Source organism: Prionailurus bengalensis, chromosome B1, assembly GCF_016509475.1.
Source record: "Prionailurus bengalensis isolate Pbe53 chromosome B1, Fcat_Pben_1.1_paternal_pri, whole genome shotgun sequence".
Lineage (NCBI taxonomy): Eukaryota > Metazoa > Chordata > Mammalia > Carnivora > Felidae > Prionailurus > Prionailurus bengalensis.
Genome location: NC_057344.1, coordinates 145,044,050 through 145,068,836, shown reverse-complemented (window position 1 = coordinate 145,068,836; position 24,787 = coordinate 145,044,050). Strand labels below are relative to the sequence as shown.

General features: G+C 38.0%; 1 protein-coding gene across 1 annotated transcript in view; it reads right to left on the bottom strand.

Annotated features, from left to right (window-relative positions):
• The window catches only part of CDKL2 (cyclin dependent kinase like 2), a 53,889-nt gene that overhangs the window by 16,201 nt on the left and 12,901 nt on the right, over positions 1 to 24,787 (bottom strand). Inside the window, exons 3-7 of the mRNA XM_043572463.1 lie at positions 17,633 to 17,827; positions 15,522 to 15,700; positions 13,475 to 13,587; positions 11,589 to 11,728; positions 1,521 to 1,609 (exon numbers count right to left, since the gene is read on the bottom strand). Coding sequence (XP_043428398.1) covers positions 1,521 to 1,609; positions 11,589 to 11,728; positions 13,475 to 13,587; positions 15,522 to 15,700; positions 17,633 to 17,827 — 716 coding nt within the window. The remainder of the gene's footprint in view (positions 1 to 1,520; positions 1,610 to 11,588; positions 11,729 to 13,474; positions 13,588 to 15,521; positions 15,701 to 17,632; positions 17,828 to 24,787) is intronic.

Here is a 24,787-nt window from a genome sequence, read left to right as displayed (position 1 = left end):
GAAGTGCAGTGGCTGTCTTAGGGAAAGGAACTGTATTATTGTTTGAGATACAAACTAAACTAGCCACTTCTTTCATGCAACATTTTTTACTTGAAAGAAAGGATGACAGAAAACTAGTTATTCAGACTTGGAGTATTCTGCAAACATTTACTTTTAAAAAATGAGCAAAGGAAAACAACTGACAGCATTTGTGTTGACGATAAATTCACATTTTTTTAAATTTTTTTTAACGTTTATTTATTTTTGAGACAGAGAGAGACAGAGCATGAATGGGGGAGGGTCAGAGAGAGGGAGACACAGAATCCGAAACAGGCTCCTGGCTCTGAGCTGTCAGCACAGAGCCTGAGGCAGGGCTTGAACTCACGGACCGCAAGATCATGACCTGAGCCGAAGTGAGATGCTTAACCGACTGAGCCACCCAGGCGCCTCTAAAATTCACATTTTTATGCAAAATTACAATTCTGTTAAACTTGTGTGCACTAGTGTGACTGTAGCCGATTCCCAATACTTAAAAAGACTTTTCTGATGAGAGAGAATGTGACTTTTTGATACTATATAATGAAATGTGTCACCATTTTAAAGATCTGCATTATATAGCAAAACAGTATTTTCCAAATGACTAATAATGATACCACAAAAACACACATGGCTAAAAGCTCTATTCAAAGTGCAAGAAGATAGATAAATGGATTTTAATGTAACAGGGTACGGAAAGCTCACTGATATGTTTCAGACTCCGCAATGCAAACAACCCTTAAGAACTACTACTGCCAAGTTTTGGCATAGTATCAAAATTTAGGTTATGGACTCAATAAAGAATACCCACAATTATCTAAAAGGGCTATTAAAATACTCTTCCGTTTTCCAACTGCATATATATGTGAGGCCAAGGTTTATTTGTAGATCTCAATCAAAACAACCTAACACAATAATTCAGTGCAGACGCAATATGAGAACTGAGGTATCTTTCATTAAGCTAAACACTAAATGGATTGGTAGAAATGTCAAGCATTGTCATTGCCACTCATCTCACTGTTCTTGGTTTTGTTAGCTGCACTGATGCCAGCAGCTGAGACAGCACAAGAGACCGCACTGGCAGCTCTGGCACTCACAAGTTTGGCACATCCAGGTCCCAGCACATCACTGGCAACAGTGTCACATGACCGGGTGTGATGTGGGTACAGTGGCAACAGGAGATGGTACCTTTGGAAATGCATCAGTACCCAAAACGATGGCAACACGAACTCGTACCAACACACAAATCAGTGACCTGAGTGGTAGATGTCACCACAGGGAGACAGAAAGAAAAGCAGGATGTAACTGCTTCATGTCAACCTAGACCACTAATTCAGTGAACGCAGGGGACCACTCCTAGGAACTGCATTATTGCTAAGGCTGAATAGAGGTAGGGTGGTCAATATTTGAGACTGTATACAAGCGGGTGTGTATAGAAATAAGAGAAATACATTTACTTTAACTCTAGGTTGAGACACCCCGGAAAACATGAGCCAGTACTATACCTCTCAGCAAATCCATCCATATGAAAGAAATCATGGTGCAGGAGCTCAGCACAGAAGGGCCTTTTGTCTGGGTCAATATGTAAGCATTTCTGGAAAACCAAGGAATACATACAGCTCATATCAAACAAAAACTGCCTACATTTAAATTTCTGAATGTAGAAAAATAGAAAATTGCTGTTTATAGTCAATGAACTTTAAAAACATAATAAATGGGGCGCCTGGGTGGCGCAGTCGGTTAAGCCTCCGACTTCAGCCAGGTCACGATCTCGCGGTCCGTGGGTTCGAGCCCTGCGTCGGGCTCTGGGCTGATGGCTCAGAGCCTGGAGCCTGTTTCCGATTCTGTGTCTCCCTCTCTCTCTGCCCCTCCCCCGTTCATGCTCTGTCTCTCTCTGTCCCAAAAATAAATAAACGTTGAAAAAAAAAAAATTAAAAAAAAAAAAAAACATAATAAATGATAAAGAAAAAAATACAAATCTAGACAATGACCACTAGTGGTTGCTAATATCACAAAAAGAAAGACCATCAGACATGTGGTGTCTCTAGATGGAAACATACAAACCTCTTACAACATGGTCTTGCCAAAAATCAACCTGATTCTGATGAGCTCTAGCTCTAGTTTATAGGAAATACAAGACAGAGGAGCATATTAAACTATACTATGTGGATAATTCTAAGGGTCAAACAACCTACTTTCTTTAACAAATAAATGGCAAGGTTTAAACAAAAAAGAAAAGAGATAAAGATGAGCTTGTAAATTAAGATATATCCACCAATTGTGATCTATAGACTTCATGTAGATCCTAGTTCGAACTATAAAAAGAAATTATGAGAAAATCAGTGACACTTTGAGCATTAGTTAGATGTTTCATAATATTAGGGAAATATTTTTTTCCCTAATTTTTAAAATTTAAAGCCTTGCACAATAGAAGGGAAAGGGCCTATTCTGTGTATATCACTGTGCTGGATACTTCACATAGATTATTTGATTTTAATGTAGGTCTTATTCTGATTTATGAGAACCACTTAATGCCAGGAAAAAGAGAAAAAGCTCAATAAATAGCTTTAAATGAACAAGAAAAATTCTACAAATGATTAAGGTATTTATAAGTGAAGTAATAGAATATCCGGGATTTGCTTCAAAATGCTACAAAAAACAAAGCTGAGGAGGATGAAGGTAGGTAAAAAGAAGACTGTCAAGATGCTGTTAATTGTTGCATCTAGATGATAAATACACAAGGGTTCATTGTACTACTATTCTTTCTACTTCTCTGTTTGGAGTTTTCCAGAATAAAATGTTTAAACGTTATGGGAATTCTATTATAAGGGACATAAACTGGATAATAGTTTTACCTTAATTCCCTTTAAATCTCTATAGACAGATCATAAAGCTGGCCTCCATGAAAAATATTTAAATCTGTTAGAAGATTACATAGAAAAGTAGAAATGTATTCGTCTAAGAACTTGTTACAATTGTTTATAAGCTTAATAAACTTTTATTAATGAGTTATTTAAAAAATTTAAAAAGCAAAAAATATCTTGAGTAAATGTGATATGATCTTGGTGTTTTAGATATACGGCACTTATTTTATCAATACTTCAGGAAAGTCCTAATAAGAATTTTTTGATCTAAATTTTTTTTTTCAACGTTTATTTATTTTTGGGACAGAGAGAGACAGAGCATGAACGGGGGAGGGGCAGAGAGAGAGGGAGACACAGAATCGGAAACAGGCTCCAGGCTCTGAGCCATCAGCCCAAAGCCCGACGCGGGGCTCGAACTCACGGACCGCGAGATCGTGACCTGGCTGAAGTCGGACGCTTAACCGACTGCGCCACCCAGGCGCCCCTAAGAATTTTTTGATCTAACAACTCCAAAAGGTCTAGTGAGAATTGCCCTAATATCTTCCTCAACTACAAGGCAAAGGTGATGATCATTTGTAAATTAGCTTCAGCAAATCTAGTGGCTAAGCAAAAGCCTCCTTAACACTACAGCACATGTCATGATCCTATGCCCCGTGCTTTAATAATTTGCTAGTTCTTGGGGCACCTGAGTGGCTCAGTTGGTTAAGCTTCCAACTTCAGCTCAAGTCATGATCTCACAGTCCTTGAGTTCAAGCCCCGCATTGGGCTCTGTGCCGATAGCTCAGAGACCGGAGCCTGCTTTAGATTCTGTGTCTCCCTCTCTCTCTGTTCCTCCTTCTCTCTCTCTGCCTCTCTGTCTCTCTCTCTCTCAAAAATAAAAAATATTTAAAAAAATAATTTGCTAGTTCTTTTCCTTATCCATTTTTCTTCTCTTTTCCACTTACATAGGCTTGCATTTCAAATGTTAAACATTAAAAAGATACTGTTATGAGGATGTTTTTATACTTAAAACATGCTAGATAACACTAAACAGTTTCTTAAAACAAATAAAATTTTCAGGCCTTGGGGCACCTGGGTGGCTGAGTAGGTTAGGCGTCCAACTCTTGGTTTCAGCTCAGGTCATGATCTTGTAGTTTGTGGGTTTGGGCCCCACATCCGGCTCTGTGCTGACAGTACAGATCCTGCTGGGATTCTCTCTCTCTCCCTCTCTCTCTGTTCCTCACGACTTGTGCGCTCTCTCTCTCTCTCTCTCTCAAGATAAATAAGCTTAAAAAAATTCCTTTAAAAAAATTTTTTCAGGCCTTTCTTTCCAAAGATCTCCCTGCCAAATTACTTAATTTTTAAAACTCTTTCTTAATGTACAAAAATTACAACCACCAGGGCCCAAACACAGGACATTGGCATTGTGGTGTGGAATATCAGCTTTAAATGTGGCTGTAATTGGCATGACATCCCATGCCAAAATGTCTTATGAGAAGAAATAGAGGTGAACTATAAAGTCATAGCCAGTTTCCTCTCTACTCTGCAATCTAGGAGAAAAAACTTTCACCCAAGGGCAAATCAGGGTTACTCCAATGAACAAATCAAAGCAAACCTGGTGGAAGGTTCAAACACTCCACCACTACAAGCAAGGAGGAGCTTTGCAGAGGACTGATCAGTGGGATAGAGCAGTCAAAACGCAACAACAGAGTGCATGTAACACACTCCAAAAACACTTCCTGAAGTGTCAGGCCCTGGACAGCATATGACCCTTTTTAATATAGTAGTACTCACAGATGCAGGACGCATCACAAGCTATTAAACACATAAAAGACAGAAACCTAGCCAAAATGATGAAATGGAAGAATTCTCCTCAAGAGAAAATCCAGGAAGAAATGACAGATAGAGAATTGTTCAAAACAGATATAAACAATATATCTGAACAAGAATTTAGAATGACAGTCATAAAACTCATAGCTGAGCTTGTAAAACACATAGAAGACAGCAGAGAATCTACTGCTGCAGAGATCAAAGACCTAAGAAATAGTCACAATGAATTAAGAAATGCTATAAATGAGATGCAAAATAAACTAGATACAGTGACAACAAGGATGGAAGAAGCAGAAGACAGAATAGATGAAATAGAAGATAAAATTATGGAAAATGATGAAGCTGGAAAAAAGAGGGAAAGGAAATTACTAGATCACGAGGGTAGAATTAGAGAAGTAAATGATTCCATTAAATAAAATAATAACTGTATCATAGGAGTTCCAGGAGAGGAAGAGCAAGAGAAAGGGGCAGAAGGTTTATTTGAACAAATTATAGCTGAGAACTTCCCTAATCTGGGGAAGAAAACAGGCACCCAAGTCCAAAAGGCACAGAGAATTCCCTTCAAAATCAACAAAAACAGGTCAACTTCATGACATATCACAGTGAAACTGACAAAATACAAAGATAAAGAGAGAATTCTGAAAGCAGCTAGGGACAAAGGAGCCTTAACCTACAAGGGTAGATACATAAGGGCAGTAGCAGACCTGTCCACTGAAACTTAGCAGGCCAGAAGGGAGGGGCAGGAAATATTCAATGTGCTGAATAGGAAAAATACGCAGCCAAGAATCCTTTATCCAGCAAGGCTGTCATTAAGAATAGTAGAGAGAGCAACTGACAGAATGGGAGAAGATATTTGCAAATGACATAACAGATAAAGGGTTAGTATCCAAAATCTAAAAAGAACTTATCAAACTCAACACCCAAAAAACAAATCATCCAGTGAAGAAATGGGCAAAAGACATGAATACACACTTCTCCAAGGAGGACATCCAGATGGCCAACAGACACATGAAAAAATGCTCAACATCACTCATCATCAGGGAAATACAAATCAAAACCACAATGAGATATCACCTTACACCTGTCAGAATGGCTAACATTAACAACTCAGGCAATAACAGATGTTGGCGAGGATGCGGAGAAAGAGGATGAGGATCTCTTTTGCATTGTTGGTGGGAATGCAAACTGGTGCAGCCACTCTGGAAAACAGTATGGAGGCTCCTCAAAAAACTAAAAATAGAACCACCCTATGACCTAGCAATTGCACTACTAGACATTTATCCACGGGATACAGGTGTGCTGTTTTGAAGGGACACATGCACCCCCATGTTTACAGCAGCACTATCAACAATAGTCAAAGTATGAAAAGAACCCAAATGTCCATCGATGGATGAATGGATAAAGATGTGGTATATATATACAATGGAGTATTACTCGGCAATCAAAAAGAATGAACTCTTGCCATTTACAACTGCGTGGATGGAACTGGAGGGTATTATGCTAAGTGAAATTAGAGAAAGACAAAAATCATATGTCTTCACTCATATGAGGACTTTAAGAGACAAAACAGATGAACATAAGGGAAGGGAAACCAACATAATATAAAAAGAGGGAGGAGGACAAAACAGAAGAGACTCTTAAATATGGAGAACAAACTGAGGGTTACAGGAGGGGTTGCAGCAGGGGGGATGAGCTAAATGGGTAAGGGGCATTAAGGAATCTACTCCTGAAATCATTGTTTCACTATATGCTAACTAATTTGGATGTAAATTTTAAAAAATTAAAAATTAAATTAAAAAAAAAAGAATAGTAGAGAGAAAGGTTTTCCCAGACAAAAACTAAAGGAGTTCATGACCACTAACCCAGCCCTGCAGGAGATCCTAAGGGGGACTCTGTGAGTGGAAAACAGCAAAGACTACAAAGGACCAGAGACATCACCACAAACATGAAACCTACAGATAACACAATGGCACTAAATCCATATCTTTCAATAATCACTCTGAATGTAAATGGACTAAATGCCTCAATGAAAAGACACAGGGTATCATAATGAATAATAAAAATAAGATCTATCTATATGCTGCCTACAAGAGACTCATCTTAGACCTAAGGACACCAGCAGATTGAAAGTGAGAGGATGAAGAACCATCTGTCACGCTACTGGACATCAAAAGAAAGCCAGAGTAGCCATACTTATATCAAACAAACTAGATTTTAAAACAAAGATCGTAACAAGAATTGAAGAAGGGCATTGTATAAATTAAGGGATCTATCCATCAGGAAGAGCTAACAATTGTGGAGGCAGGCACTTGGGTGGCTCAGTCAGTTACGCATCCTACTCTTGATTTTGGCTAAGGTCATGATTCCAGGGTCATGGGATCGAGCTCCACACTGGGCTCTGTGCTGACAGTGCAGAGCCTGCTTGGGATTCTCTCTCTCATCCTCTCTCTCTCTCTCTCAAAACAAATAAATAAACTTTGAAAAGAAAAAAAAAGAAGAGATAACAATTGTAAATGTTTATGCCCCAAATGTGGAAGAGAGCACCCAAATATATAAACCAATTAATCACAAACCTAAACAAATGTATGGATAATAATACTGCAATTGTAGGGGACTTTAATACTCTGCTTACAACAATGGACAGATCATCTAGGCAGAAAATCAATAAAGAAACAATGGCTCTGAATGACATATTGGACCAGATGGACTTAACAGATATATTCAGAACTTTTCATCCTAAAGCAGTAGAATACACATTCTTCTCAAGCACACATGGAAAATTGTCCAAAATATATCACATACTGGGTCACAAAACATCCCTCAACAAGTATAAAAAGATTGAGGTCATACCATGCATATTTTCAGATCACAATGCTATGAAACTTGAAACCAACCACAAGAAAAAATCTGGGAAGCCCCCAATTACATGGAGGCTAAAGAACATCCTACTAAAGAATGAATGAGTCAAATTAAAGAAGAAATCTAAAAATATATGGAAGCAAATGAAAATGAAAACATGACAGTCCAAATCCTTTGGGATGCAGCAAAGGTAGTCTTAAGGGGAAAATTCATTGCAGTTTAGGCCTATCTCAAGAAGCAAGAAAGGTCCCAAATACACAACCTAACCTTACACCTAAAGGAGATAGAAAGGCAGCAGCAAAGAAAGCCCAAAGCCAACAGAAGAAGAGAAATAATAAATGTTAGGGCAGAAATAAACAATATAGAATCCTAAAGAACAGCAGAACAGATCAATGAATCTAAGAGCCAAGTTTTTGAAAGAATAAACAAAATTAATAAACCTCTCGCCGGACTTCTCAAAAAGAAAAGAGAGAGGACCCAAATAGATAAAATCACGAATGAAAGAGGAGAGATCACAGCCAACACCACAAAAATACAATTATTAGAGAATACTATGAAAAATTATATGCTAACAAACTAGACAATCTGGAAGAAATGCACAAATTTCTAGACACTCACACACTACCAAAACTCAAGCGAGAAGAAATAGAAAATTTGAACAGACCCATAACCAGTGAAGAAATTGAATCAGTTATCAAAAATCTCCCAACAAATAACAGTCCTGGGCCAGGTGGCTTCCCAGGGGAATCTACAGAAATTTAAAGCAGAGTTAATACCTATTTTCCTCAAACTATTCTAAATATAGAAATGGAAGAAAAACTTCCAGACTCATTCTATGAATCCAGCATTACCTTGATTCCAAAACCAGACAAAGACCCTACTAAAAAGGAGAAATCAGGTCAATATCCCTGATGAACATGGATGCAAAAATTCTCAACAAGATACTGGCAAATTGAATTCAACAGTATGTTGAAAGAATTATTCATCATGATCAAATGGGATTCATTCCTGGGCTACAGGGTTGATTCAATATTCACAAATCAATCAGCATGATACATCACATTAATAGAAAAAAGGATAAGAACCATATGATCCTGTCAATAGAAAAAGCATTTGACAAAATACAGCATTCTTTCTTTTTTTTTTTTTTTTAATTTTTTTTTTCCAACGTTTATTTATTTTTGGGACAGAGAGAGACAGAGCATGAACGGGGGAGGGGCAGAGAGAGAGGGAGACACAGAGTCGGAAACAGGCTCCAGGTTCTGAGCCATCAGCCCAGAGCCCGACGCGGGGCTCGAACTCACAGACCGCGAGATCGTGACCTGGCTGAAGTCGGACGCTTAACCGACTGCGCCACCCAGGCGCCCCTAGCATCCTTTCTTAATAAAAAGTCTCAAGAAAGTCAGAATAGAAGGAACATACCTTAATATGATAAAAGCCATATGTGAAAGGCCCACAGCTAAGATCACCCTCAATGGGGAAAAACTTGAGAGTTTTCCTCCTGAGGTCAGGAACACAACAGGGATGTCCACTCTCATTACTGTTGGTTAACTAGTGTTGGAAGTCCTAACTTCAGCAATCGACAACGAAATGAAATAAAAGGCATCCAAACTGGCAAAGAAGTAGTCAAACTTTCCCTCTTCACAGATGACATGATACTCTACATGGAAAACCCTAAAGACTCCATCAAAAAACTGCCAGAGCTGATACAGGAGTTCAGCAGAGTCGCAGGATATAAAATCAATGTACAGAAATCAGTCATGTTTCTATACACCAATAATGAAGCAAGAGAAGGAGGTGTCAGGGTATCAATCCCATTTACAATTGCATCAAACACCATAAAATACCTAGGAATACACCTAACCAAAGAGGTAAGAGATCTGTATGCTGAAAACTATAGAAAGCTTATGAAAGAAATTGAAGAAGACCCAAAGAAATGGAAAAACATTCCATGCTCACGTAGGAAGAACAAATACTGTTAAAATGTCAATACTACCCAAAGCAATGTACACATTCAATGCAATCCCAATCAAAATTGCACCAGCATTCTTCACAGAGCTAAAACAAACAAACCTAAAATTTGTATGGAACCACAAAACATCCTGAATAGCCAAAGTAATGGTGAAAAAGAAAACCAAAGCAGGTGGCATCATAATCCTAGACTTTAGCCTCTACTACAAAGCTATAATCATCAAGACAGTAGCACATAGACCAATGGAATAGAATAGAGAACTCAGAAATGGACACACAAATATATGGTCAACTAATCTTTGACAAAGCAGGAAAGAATATCCAATGGAAAAAAGACAGTCTCTTTAGCAAATGGTGCTGGGAGAACTGCACAGCAACATGCAGAAGAATGAAACTGGACCACTTTCTTACAGCATACACAAAAATAAATTCAAGATGGATGAAAGACCTAAATGTGAGACAGGAAACCATCAAAATCTATAAAGAATTTATCAAACTCAACACCCAAAAAAACAAATAATCCAGTGAAGAACTGGGCAGGAGATATGAATAGACACTTTTCCAAAGAAGACATCCAGATGGCAAACAGACACATGAAAGATCCTCCACATCACTCCTCATCGGGGGACTACAAATCAAAACCACAATGAGACACCACCTCACACAAGTCAGATTTGTTAAAATTAACAACTCAGGAAACAACAGATGTTGGTGAAGATGTGGAGAAAGGGGAATCCTCTTGCACTTTTGGTGGGAATGAAAACTAGTGCAGCCATTCTGGGGAAACAGTATGGAGGTTCCTCAAATAATTAAAAATGGAATTACCCTATGACCCAGGAACAGCACTACTAGGAATTTAGGCAAAGGATACAGAAGTGCTGATTCAAAGGAGCACATGTACCACAACATTTATAGCAGCACTATAAACAATAGTCCAATTATGGAAAGAGTCCAAATGTCCATCAACTGATGCATGAATTAAGAAGATGTGGTATATACATACATATATACATATACACATACATACGTATACAGTATGTGTATATAATATATATTAAATGCACATATATGTATATACACATATACACATACATGTATATATACATGTATACATACATATATAATATACACACACAGTTCCACACAGATGGAACTGAAGAGTATTATGCTAAACGAAATAAGTCGGTCAGAGAAAGACAGATATCACATGACATGATTTCAATCACATGTGTAATTTGAGAAATTTAATAGATGATCATAGGGGAAGGGTAGTAAAAATAAGATAAAAACAGAGAGGGAGGCAGACCATAAGAAATGCTTAAATACAGAGAAACTGAGGGTTGATGGGGTGGGGAAAATGGGTGATAGACATTAAGGAGGGCACTTGTTGGGATGAGCACTGGGTGTTATACGTAAGTGATGAATCACTGGATTCTACTTCTGAAGGCAAGACTACACTGCATGTTAACTAACTTGAGAATAAATTAACTAAAAAAAAAAAAAACAAACTAAAAGCAATATAGGGGCACCTGGCTGGCTCATTCTGTGGAGCATGCGACTCTTGATCTGGAGGTTGTGAGTTTGAGCCCCATGTTAGGCATAGAGCTTACTGGCAAAGAGAGGGTGGGGGCAGGGAGAGAGGCCTGCCTGGCTCAGTCAGTAGAGATGTGACTCTTGATTTCAGGGTCCCGAGTTTTGAGGCCCACGTTGGGGGTAGAGTTTACTTAAAAAAATAATAACAGGGGCACCTGGGTGGCTCAGTTAGTTAAGCAGCCGACTTCGGCTCAGGTCATGACCTCACGGTCCGTGAGTTCGAGCCCCGTGTCAGGCTCTGTGCTGACTGCTCAGAGGCTGGAGCCTGTTTCAGATTCTGTGTCTCCCTCTCTCTGACCCTCCCCTGTTCATGCTCTGTCTCAAAAATAAATAAAACGTTAAAAAAATTTTAAAAATAATAACAAAATAAAATCAAGAGAGGAAATCGTTGACCTAAAAGATCAACTAGACAAGAAAAAGAGAAAACCATGTCTCCATAATATAAATTCACTGTAAGAAAGTAAAACATATGATTACCTTTGCTAAATCTATCACAACTTCAGAGAGCTTGGGATAGCGTCTTTCAAGAGGTTCCGTTTCCTTGATTTCAGGCAACCTTACTCCAGCAAACACAGGATTTTTATAAAACAGCTCCTGATGTCTTGGAATTAGATTACCTGGAAGTGAGAACAGCACACATCTCTGTCATTATACCTCATGATAGAAATGGCAAAGAGACAGGTGATGTGGCATGGACAAAAGAGTAGAACACAGCTTATGGACTTGGAGTTAGGGCTGTCTCAGCATGCAAAATCACCCAAAAACAGTGTTCTTATGGTGATGGTAGCTGGCAGTCTTCAATAGTGGTTTTGATGTAAGTCAACTCAAGAAAATTAACATTCTTTTTTTTTTATTTTTTTTTTATTTTTTTTTTCAACGTTTATTTATTTTGGGGACAGAGAGAGACAGAGCATGAACGGGCGAGGGGCAGAGAGAGAGGGGGACACAGAATCGGAAACAGGCTCCAGGCTCTGAGCCATCAGCCCAGAGCCCGACGCGGGGCTCGAACTCACCGACCGCGAGATCGTGACCTGGCTGAAGTCGGACGCTTAACCGACTGCGCCACCCAGGCGCCCCAAGAAAATTAACATTCTTATCTCAACCTACTCATTTAGAAAATTCACAAGCCACTATATATAGAACTGAAGTCATGAGGGTGCATAGGAAAAGGATAGGTAAAGAACATTTTCTAATTTTTTAGATATAAGTACCAACACTTCATTTCTAACAACAAAGCATAAAGTGCTGACCAAAACAATGAAAATATTACTAGTCATATGATCAGAATCTAGATAAATAAGTTCCACCCTTTAAGAATTTAGTTTGGGGGCGCCTGGGTGGCTCAGTCGGTTAAGCGTCCGACTTCAGCTCAGGTCATGATCTCGCAGTCCGTGAGTTCGAGCCCCGCATCGGGCTCTGTGCTGACAGCTCAGAGCCTGGAGCCTGTTTCGGATTCTGTGTCTCCCCCTCTCTCTGACCCTCTCCCGTTCATGCTCTGTCTCTCTCTTTCTCCAAAATAAATAAACGTTAAAAAAAATTAAAAAAAAAAAAGAATTTAGTTTGAAAATGAAAATAAATTGTTTTAATTATTAAAATTTAAATTTTAAAAAATTAAAATTTTTTTCAAAAATTTAAAAATCTACTGATTTTATACCTGTGTTTAAAGTCTGATTTGAGCAGTTTTATCTTTTTCTTCAACTTTAGTACCTAATCTAGTATAAAATACATATGAAAATTCTGCTGTAAGAAACTACTGTATTGTTTATTGAATTTCTACCCTGGAAACTTAAAATCTAACAGTTACATGCCCCCCCCCAAGTATTTTCCCATTATTTCCATTTTCCAAGATCCATCTCCCAATATGAAGTTCGTATTTCAACAAATGTAAGACTTTGATAATCTAGCTTTAAAATTCTGTCCAAAACACTAACAACAAAAGTCATATCTGCAACAAGATTAAACTACCTAAGAAGTCTCGGTCTCTCAATTTGAAGATGAGGATAAGGGTAACAGTCGGATTCCAACAAACACTTGCTAACCCCATCCCCCAGAAAAAACCATTTGCATCCTCTACATGTGATTTATTGAATGCATAAGTGCAGAGAAAATGTATAGCCTTTGCTCTTTTCTTTGTGGGGAGTGGGGCAGGAGGGTGGATGAGAGCATGAATAAGACCATTTGCCAGACAAACCAAAGCCAGACTGAGAATGAATTAATATAAATAGATGAGATTTTCCTATTGGCTCCCTACCTCCACTTAAAACACATACCATCTTTAATATACTAACAAGTAGTAAAATCAATACAAACAAAAACATAAGAGAAAAACCTCTAAAATTTAAAATGCAGATGTATAATCTTACCTAAACATGTCATAATATGATATAGCTGATCGATATCAGAATCTCCAGGAAAAAGGGGTTCTCCCATGAGCATTTCAGTTACCAGACAGCCAATGGCCCATACATCAACAGCCCTGAAATAAAAGCAATGTGGTATAAAATCTGGCATCCTACTATGCTTATGTGACTGAATCTGTTCTGCATATTACTATTTGGTATTCTTGGTATTGAGAATATTAGTAGCAAGCGTTAAATTACTCATAAAAATACATTTCCCTATAAACTTCAAGTACTAATTCCCAATTTTACCTAAGTCAGATTTCCAGAAACTTCAATCACGTGACAAGAAGGAAAAGGCTTCTCAAAACCGTTATAATATGTACTTTATTCTGGAAATAAGTTTTTTGGGCTTTCATTCAAAGCCTATTCATTCTTTGTTTATACATTATTATAACCAGGTTGATCAATCTATCCCACCATACACTGAAAACGGCACAGGAGAAGGTTGTTTGGGACACATACAGTAACAACAAGGGGAACTGGGAGCTAACGGGAAAAATAGAAACATTATCTTAAAAATCAGCCCCAAGAACTTAAAGCAGAATATGCTGGTATCATTCACATAGGGACAACTACCTTGAAATTGTTTAAGGTCATAGCTGAATTATAAAATGGTATAAAGGGGTACCTGGGTGGCTCAGTTGATTAAGCATCCAATTTGGCTCAGGTCATGATCTCACAGTTCATGAGTTCGAGCCCCACTTTGGGCTCTGGGCTGACAGCTCAGAGCCTGAAAGCTGCTTTGAAATCCCCTCTTGTCCCTCCCCTGCTCGTGCTCTGTCTCTCAAAAAATAAACATTAAAAAATTTTTTCTAATAAAATAAAAATAAAATTATAGAAAGGTTACAGTATAACAAAATGAGAACTCAGAGTAATCAAGAAAATATTAAATGATGTGTGCACTGAAAACACAGAAAGTGTAGAAAACATTTTTTAATATTTATTTATTTATTTTGAGAGAGAGAGAGTGTGTGTGCATGAACATGTGAGTGGGAGAGAGGAATGGGCAGAGAGAGAGAGAGAGAGAGAGAGAGAGAGAGAATCCCAAGCAGGCTCCACACTCTCACTATGGAGCTGGACACAGGGCTGGATCTGATGAGCTGTGAAATCATGACCTGAGCTGAAATACAGTGGGGAGGCCTAACTGACGGAGCCACCCAGGCACCCCTAGAAAACATTTGAGAAAGATTTCTACCAAAAGCAGTGAGTTACCATCCCTTCTTCTTTGAAGAACTCATTTATGCAGATAATTTATATTTTAAAAACGTTCCACTCAATTATGTTTCTCCCCTCATCCTTGTCAACTCTACCTTGCCTCATTCCAAGTGTCAGACTTACCCAATCAATGCTGTCTTTCTTTACAAGTAATAAATACATCTATTTCCAACCCACTGTAGAGAACAGACCACACACACCAAAAAACCCACTTGCTCATCTTGATTTCTCTACCTTTAAAATAAGTATGCTCACCCCAATTTATTGCAAGCACACAAGTGCACGCGCGCGCACACACACACACACACACACACACACACACACACACAAAACATTTAAAGGGGAAGCACCAAAAAGAACAAGTCATAAAGTTCCCTAAATGTAAATTTAAGAAACACAACAGATGAACATAGAGGAAGGGAAGGAAAAATAACATAAAAACAGAGGGAGGCAAACTGTAAGAGACTCTTAAACACAGAGAACAAACTGAGGGGTGCTGGGTGGGGGATTGGGTAAATGGGTGATGGGCATTAAGGAGGGCACTTGTTGGCATGAGCACTGGATGTTACATGGGAGTGATGAATCACTAAATTCTATGCCTGAAATCATTATTACACTGTATGTTAACCAACTTGGATTTAATTTTTTAAATAAATAAAGTTCCCTTAAATGTAAAACTTACCTTTCAGTGTTAGAGTGATCTTTCATTATATTAGAAACATATTCCATTTTATCAAGAAAAATGTGTTAAATATGCCCTCTCTGCCCTCCACCCCCTTTGCTGATGTCTTACTTGCCATACTTGACATCGCCGACCAATAGTTCTGGAGCTCTATACCATCGGGTGGCCACATAATCAGTATAAACTTCCCCAGGGGCTGCCAATGTCCGCGCAAATCCAAAATCACATAACTTGACAACGCCAGATTGGGAGACTAATATATTCTCTGGCTTTATATCTCTGTGTATGATCTAAGACAAAAAGCGAAGTATGACATATATTGGCACATCAAGTTAAGTATATTATTTTTTGAGCACCTGACATGTGCAGGGTACTATTTTTGTCCCTATAACAAATACAGATAAAAGCATATAAAATTGTTCCTGGCTTTAAAGAAACTGGGACCTAGCTGAGCAAGAAAGAACATTTATGCTTGAAATTTCACTTAATCAAAGATATTGGATGAAATATATATTACTAAATACCAAATCAATTGTTCTGTTAATGACTACTCTCAAGACTAAGAAAGTAAGACTATCGTTGAAGACTAGACTGGTCACGGAAAAATTTTATGAAAGACAGGTCTCTAATACTATGTGTGACCTCGATAAATGTAGAAATGGAAGGACAATCCAAGTGAAGGTAACAAGAAGAGCAAAAAAGCAAAGACAAAAATAGATCAGGAAACTCTGGGGAAGTGTTTTTCCTAGAGTAGAGGTTATGTACTAGGGTGGAAGGCTGCCTCAACCTCCAGCCTGGGAAGTCTGAGTTGGTGTCAAGGCCATGGGAATCCACAGAAGTGACATAACCAATATGGTATTTATAGATGTTGGCCCATAAACAAACTAAATCAGAAGAAGGACTAAAGGCCAGGAGAAGAGCATTGGGACAACTACGAGAGGATAAGGGCCCAAACAAGGCTGGTATTCAGAGGAATAGAATGGAAAGAGGTACAAGTTAGAAATATCTTCAGTCAAGAATGAACAGAACTTAGGAAGTAAGCTCAGATATTTTACTTAAACCTGGGAATCTAAAATCATGGTGGTTCCATCAAAAAAAGAAACGTCTGTTTCTGTTCTGATGGAATAGTAAGTAGTTTAGTTTTAGCCATGTGGGCTTTTAAGTGGATTGTTGAGCACCCAAGTGGAGGCATTCATCAGGCAATCAGAAATGTAAAAAGAGTAAAATAAGGTCAGTTGTTAAGATTTCTAAAGGAGAGACTATGGAAGGAGAAAACAGGACAGTGGGAGAAATACTAAAAACTCTACAGCTAGGCAAAACAAATCATCAGGCTTCTTCTCTAATACAAGTAAGCTTCATTTTGAAATTTTAAAAAATATATTTATTTTAAGCTCTTCCAGACCAGCATCGATCTGCCATTGCTGAGCATTTTGCAAGGCTACCAACTTCTGTTCCATCCTAGACATCAACGGTGAGGTCACAGGGCCAGCCCCACTCTATTAGCATTTGTTACTTGTATAATCATACCAAAAAAATGTCATTTAAAAATATTTTGTAAAACTGGTAGAATCAACGTGCTGAGTTATTCATTTTATAAATGTCATTTCACCTAAAGGTGCTTTTATATGATATTCAAAGGATATAAAATGATTGTGATAGACAATAGGGTAAGAGCAGGGATTTTCATACATCACAACTAGGCGAGAGAATGTGAACTTAAAATTTGTGCATTTCACTCAGCAAATGCTACCTTAAAAAAACAAAAAAGCAAAAAATCACAGCAAACAAATTTTAAACTCTAGTTTAATATGCATAGCTGAAGTATTTAAAGCTGAAATGTACTGATGTCTGTAACTTACTTTCAAATGCATAAATAAATAAGACAGAGTAATGGGTAGATAAATGGATGACTAGATGAATAAATATGTCATAAAGCAAATACAGCAAAATGTTAACAAGTATAGAGTCCACATGGTGGTTATATGGGTATTCATGTACACTCTTTCAACTTTTCGGTATAGCCTAAAATTTTCATAATAAAATGTTGGAAGAAAGAATACATGTTATTATGAATCATGAAAATTAGCAGTATCAAAGTAACACAGTTTATTTCAATTACTTTACTGGCCCAAACTTTAGGTTAGGCAAGTGTCTCATTAATTAAGTGATGGTATCTGGTGAGTTAATCATTGGCAAAATCATTATTTAACCTAAATACTTACATTGTGACTGTGACAAAATCCAATTCCATTAATAATCTGAAATAAATACTTCTGAACCAGTTGGTAGTCTAGGCCATTTGGAAAGAGCTCCAAGTCATCAAGAATTGTATGGTCAACAAATTCAAAGACTAGGTACCATCGTTTTTTTTTCTTACACACTTCCAACAGATTGACCAGATTTTCATGCCTCAGTTGCTGTTGTAAAAAAAAAAACAAAAATGAAAAATCATTTTTCCAAGATCAAATTATGTAGCAATTAGTCACAATCTAAAGTCTTGGGATAAGAAAAACAAATAAAATTCATAAACAGTATAAATTGTTAAAAGTATGTTCTGGTTTTTAAATTATAGTCAAAAGACCATACTGCCCCATTCTCCTCTCAGATAATACAATAAAGCCAATGAGAAAGAAATGTAGCTCCACCTTTGATGGAACTAAGCAGGATCTAGACCCCTACCCACTACGAATGAGGTGGGACTGCCAAATCTAGTCAAGGTGAAACAGAAGTTTAGGAAGATACCAAGAGATCACCTGTGGCTAAAAAGCTGGTAGAGCCAAGTAACCCAAAATTGGTGACATACCCTGAAAAAGGAAAAAACAAAAACAAAAAACTCCTTCTTTGCTATAATAGGAACAAGATTCATAGGCTGTCTGTGAAAGCAACCCTAGAACTGAATGGCACTGAGAAATACCAGGGAAGGGAGGCCTGAATAATTACACAGAAACTCATTCGCTGGAAGCAATCTCTTGGTGAGGCCAAATGGAAGGCAAAACAACTCATTATGAACAAATCAGCAAATGCCAAGGATAACAGAAGTCAATCCCACAGATCAGGCTTGCATTGTAAGGAACATCATTGTGAATCATGGTAAATTCCTGCTAGCCTGAAACAAGAGCATAGCCTTTCCCCTAAATGAACCTTCTACAGATAGCTAGTCCAGGAAGGGCTCACTTTGTTACAAGATAAGAAACAATAAAAAAGAAACCAATCCAGGATCTATTCAAAGATGCTCTAAGAAAAGAGGAAGAAAGAAGGAAACAGATAAACATTCACCAGAAAATGTTGCCACCATTAAAGGGAAAGAAACCACTAGAATATAGCCCTAAAAACCCTCAAGGAAAGAGTGATCCAGGAACTTTACATCCAACAAAACTGTCGTTTAAGTAAAAGACAACAGCGAAAAATATTGAGAATGGTGAATTCATTAGTGTGGGACTAAGTCTTAATAAAAATGTGCACATCACAATCACAAAACAGAAGGTGAATATTTAAAATTTAACAAGGCACAAACAATATTTCTAACAAATTTAGAAGAAAGAAGAAAAGATGCAAACAAGAGTGTACATATGTTGATTTCCTTGTCGATGGGTCAAAATTATATTTTTAACATGAAACTTTAAATTACAAGGCCTAATTATATTTACAGGTTTAATGGTAAACAATAAGATAAATAAGATGTCTTTGAAAATCAGATGAGTTGGGGCGCCTGGGTGGCTCAGTTGGTTACTTGTCTGACTCTTGATTTCAGCTCAGGTCACGATCTCAAGGGTCATAGGTTCAAGCCCTGTGTTGGGCTCTGAGCTGAAGTGTAGAACCTGCTTGGGATTCTCTCTCTCTCTCTCTCTCTCTCTCTCTCTCTCTCTCTCTTCTCTCTCTTGCTCTCTCCATGCCCCTCCCCAACTTGCTCGCTCTCTCTCTTTCTCAAAATAAATAAACTTAGAAAATCAGATGAGAGAGTGGGAGAGAAAAGGAAATAGAAATATAATAATTACTTTACAAAGGATTAAGTATATTATATAATGCTATAGTTATAAAGGCAACAAATAGTAAAAAATAAAACCTTTCCAAATTATCAAAGGAAACACATTCAATATTTTAAAAATAATTTAGAAATTATATAGAAAAATATTTTTAAAGGTGTACTAAAACAGCATGATATTACAAATAATAATAACTAATACATACTGTTTACTATGTTCAAAACACTATTCTAAGCACAAAAACCCTATGAAACAGGTACCATTATTATTAGTCTGATTTACAGACAAGGAAACTAAAGCACACAGAAGTTAAGTAACTCGTCCAAGGTCACACAGCAATAACTGCTAGACACAGGATTCAAAAGGAAGCATAAGTACCTACAAAACCCAGTCACTGTGGCCTGTCTTTTCCTGACAACATTTCATGTTTGCTTAGTTCCTCCTTCATGTCCAGAACGTCTGCTATGTAAGCATACCCAGACATGTAGCTGATTTGAATGAAAAATATTTAGATTTCTTATTCTTAACCACTAAGCCATACTGACTCTTAAGGGGGAAAAAAATGACAACTAAGATCACACTTACCTGTTACATCATAACTATAAATGGACTAAACTCACCTATTAAAATAAAAGATTCCATATCGAATCACAAAGAACTTTCCAAATATATCACTGGTTAAGTGAATTAAGGTAAATCCATACAAGGAAATAAATTGCAGCAATTTTTTTTAAAGGGCAGTTTTATGTCTACCGATATGCAATAATCACTAAGATACATTAAGTGAAAAAAGCAAGATCAGGTCAGTGAGTAGAGTATGCTGCCATTTGACATGCACACACACTGCTCCATATACATCCATATTCTTGTATATGAATAAAGTGCTTCTGGTGGATATAGTTGTTTACAACTGAATCGCCGGCATACAAAGGTGGCAGGGAAAATCATTCAAATTTTACAATATATTCGGGGCACCTGGGTGGCTCAGTTGGTTAAGCAGCCGACTTCAGATCACAATCTCGTGGTCTGTGAGTTAGAGCCCCACAGCAGGCTCTGTGCTGGCAGCTCAAGAGCCTGGAACTTGCTTCTGATTCTGTGTCTCCCTCTCTCTGCCCCTCCCTTGCTTATGCTCTCTCTCTCTCTCTCTCTCTCTCTCAAATGGTAAACATAAAAAAAAATTTTTATAGCATATTCATGTGTTAAAATAAAATATGCATCAGTGTGTTAAAAGATAAACTGAAGCACATTAAAATTTATGTAAGAATTTTTGAGCAAACATCAATTTGCACAGGGCATCATCAAACTGAAAGAGGTTAGGAGCATTCTCACAGCAGAAGCTAAGGGAAAGGCTTGTATAGAGCAGATGCAGAAGCAGAGTGAGGAAATTATTTGGTTGGTTATCTTGTAAGTGGTTGCTTTATTTAGGAAAGCCTACTTTGCTGTTTGTGAGTGGTTGTTTTTAAGTTACAGTATCTTAACTTTCAGGCATTTACAGAAATTGACTCTGGCTTAGGTTTCGTTCAGTTTGCTCTAGTGGGTGGCCAAGGCATTCCAGCCACCTCAGTCTAAGTGCTCCTTGTTTGCCCTTTAACAAGCAAAAGGTTTTTATTATAAGCATACACAAACACACACACACACACACACACACACACACACACACACACACACACACATACTCACACACACAGACTTCTGGTAAAATTAAATCTAAAAAGGTATGGAGACTTCTGGTTTCTGATTCTGTGTGTAAAGAGCTTGGAAGTTTCTACTTCATCCTAACAAGTAAAAAGCAGAATACACTATGGGCACCTGGGTGGTTCAGTCAGTAAAGCATCTGGCTTCAGCTCAGGTCATGATCTCACAGTTCGTGGGTCCGAGCCGCAAGTTGCGCTCTGTGCTGCCAGCTTAGATCTTGGAGCCTGCTTGGGATTCTTTGTCTCCCTCTCTCTCTGCACCCCACCCCCACCCCTGCTGTCTCTCTCCAAAATAAATAAACATTTTTTAAAAAGCAGAATACACAAAAATCAACCACTCTTGTTAGATCCATAACAGAAGAGAGGATATAGGCAAGCCACTGCCCCCAAGATTGGAGAGATAGGCAGGAAAATATATGGAGCCCTTTTACTGGAGCAGATTTACAGGTGGAAATCTTTGCAGAAACCAGTGCCAAGGCAGAAAACCTGAACTGTAATTGGCAAATTACTGGAGGCTCACTATGGACAAATCTGAAAGTTAAAAACCCCAGAGGAACCCAGTCACAGAGGGGCCCCCACCATATTGTAAGATTTATCTCCAGGAGCTCAGCCAGATTCCCAGAGTAAATTTTGGAGAAAAGTCTCCTTCTCCTTCCACAGGCAGAGGAGAAAGGAACCATTCTGAAATATGCCAGAGCTCTGTTCTTCTTTTTACAAAATTTTTTAATGTTTATTTATTTTTGAGAGAGAAAGAGAGAGAGAGAGAGAGAGAGAGAGAGAGAGAGAGAGAGAATGCAAGTGGGGGAGGGGCAGAGAGAGAGAGAGAGAGAGGGAGACACAGAATCTGAAGCAGGCTCCAGGTTCTGAGCTGTCAGCACAGAGCCCAACGCAAGACTGGAATTCACGAATCCCAAGATCATGACCTGAGCCAAAGTCAGACACTTAACCAACTGAGACACCCAGGTGCCCCAGAGCGCTGTGCTTCTTAACAAAGCCTGCCCTGGGGGTGCCTGGGTAGCTCAGTTGGTTAAGTATCTGACTCTTGGTTTTGGCTCAGGTCATGGTCTCATGGTTCATGAGTTTAAGCCCCTTGTCAGGCTCTGCACTGACAGTGCAGAGACTGCTTGGGATTCTCTCTCTCTGCCCCTACCCAGTTCTCTGTCTTTCTCTAAATAAATAAATAAACAAACAAACAAATGAACAAACATTTTTTAAAAATTAAAAAAACAAGGCCTTCCCTCAGCAAAAACTGGTTAAGCAGAGTCTAAGCAGCTGTGGTATTTTCAGAGCCTAAATGGACTGAGGAACGGAATACTCAACTTCACACTACTCTAGCTATCCTGTCCCACCTAAGGAAGGGAGAAAAAACCGAGAAACACTTGCTAAGTTCACCATCCAGAAGTATAAGAACATTAAAAGACTGAGACCTGTAGGTCCTTTTACAGGACTACAAAACTCTTCCCTTCCCCCCTCACCTCCACATTCCTAAAACCTATTTACAACAGTTCCTTTTACCCAGTATATCATTTCTAGCTATCAAGAAAATAGTACAAGACATACAAAAAGGCAAAAAAACAATGTGAAGAGACAGAACAAGCATTGAAACCACACACATGGCAGGGATGCAAGAATTTGAAGCAACTATGAATAATATGCTAAAGGTAAAGTAGACAGCATGCAGTAACAGATGGGCCATGGAAGCAGAGAGATGAAAATCCCAAGAAAGAACCTAAAAGAAATGCTGCAGATAAAAAAAAGTAACAAAATGAAGAATGTCTTTGGTGGGTTTATTGGTAGACTAGACACAGCTGAGGAAAGAATCTCTGAGCTAGAAGATATGTCAACAGAATGGTCAAAAACCAAAAAGAAGAGAACAGAGACAAAAAAAAAAAAAAAAAAAAAAGAATATCCAAAGACTACAGGACAACTATAAAAGGTATAACATAGATGTAATGGGAATATGAGGAGAAGAAAAAAAGAAACAAAAGAAGTACTTGAAACAATTATGATTGACAATGTCCTCAAAATTAATGTCAGATACTAAATCACAGATTCAGGAAGCTCAGAGAACACCAAGCAGGATAAATGCCATGGGAAAAAGACAAACAAACAAACAAAAAACCTACCCATAGGTCTATCATTTTCAAAACATAGAAAAATCAAAGATGAAGGAAAAAATCCTGAAAGAAGTCAGAGGACAAAAACATCTTATACAGAAACAAAATAAGAACTGCATCCAACTTCTCCTCAGAAACCATGCAAGCGGGCTCCTGGGTGGCTCAGTCAGTTAAGTGTCTGACTTCAGCTCAGGTCATGATCTCACGGTTCATGAGTTCAAGCCTCACATCAAGCTCTCTGCTGGCAGCACAGATCCTGCTTCAAAACCTTTGTCCCCATCCCTCTCTGCCCCTCCCCCATTCGTGCATGCTCTCTCAAAAATAAACATTAAAAAAAAAACATGTAAGCAAGAAGAATGGAGTGAAATATTTAATCTCAAGAGAAAAAAACGCCAATCTAGATTTCTGTATCCTGCAAAATAATCCTTCAAAAGTAAAGGAAAAACAGTTTCTCAAACAAACAGAAATTGGGGAAGTGTGTTGGCAGTGGACTTGCATTGCAATAAATGTTAAAAGAAATATTTTTTAACATTTTTTAATGTTTATTTTGAGAGAGAGAGACAGAGCACGAGCAGGAGAGGGGCAGAGAAAGAGAGAGAAACACAGAATCCAAAGCAGGCTCCAGGTTCTGAGCTGTCAGCACAGAGTCCGACACAGGTTTTGAACTCACAAACCATGAGATCATGACCTGAGCCAAAGTCTGACACTTAAGTGACTGAGCCACCCATGTGCCCCTAAAATAAATTCTTTAGAGAAAAGGAAAATAATATAGGCCAGAAACTCTGATCTACATAAAGAAAAGAAGAGCACCAAAGAAAGAGTAAGTGAAGGTAAAATAAAAACTTTATTTCTCTTATTCTTAATTGATCTAACAGAAAACAGTTTGTTCAAAATAATAATGCAAAAATGTATTTGATTATATAGACTTATGAATATCTTTTATATATATATATGCTTATGTATGCTTATTTGTAAGTGAGATGAATGGAAGCAATAATACAAGGACAGGAGAAAGGAATTAGGATTACTTTATTATTATAAGGTACTTATACACCTGTGAAGTGATATAGTGTTTTCTGAAAGTGGATTTGGATTATTTGTAAATGTATGTTGCAAATTGTAGGCTAATCACTAAAAAAAAAAAAAAAAATTAAAAAGAAATATAACTGGGGCGCCTGGGGGCTCAGTTGGTTAAGCCTCAGACTCTTGATTTCAGCTCAGGTCATGATCTCAGTTTGTGAGATTGAGCACCACATCAGGCTCTGCACTGACAGCATGGAGCCTGCTTGGGATTCTCTCTCTCTCTCTCTCTCTCTCTCTCTCTCTCTCTCTCTCTCCCCCTCTCCTGCTCATGTGTGTTCTCTCTCTCTCTCTCTCTCTCTCAAAATCAATAAACAAACTTAAAATAAAAAGAAGTATAGCTGACAGGTTAAGAAAGGAGAGAAAAATGGAATCATATTAAATGCTCAATTACACCCACAAAAGGCAGAATAAAAGTGGAAGACAAAAATAGAAACAAAGAACAAGGGAAACAAGTTGAAAACAGTAACAAATATGGTAGATATTAACTCAGCTCTATTCTC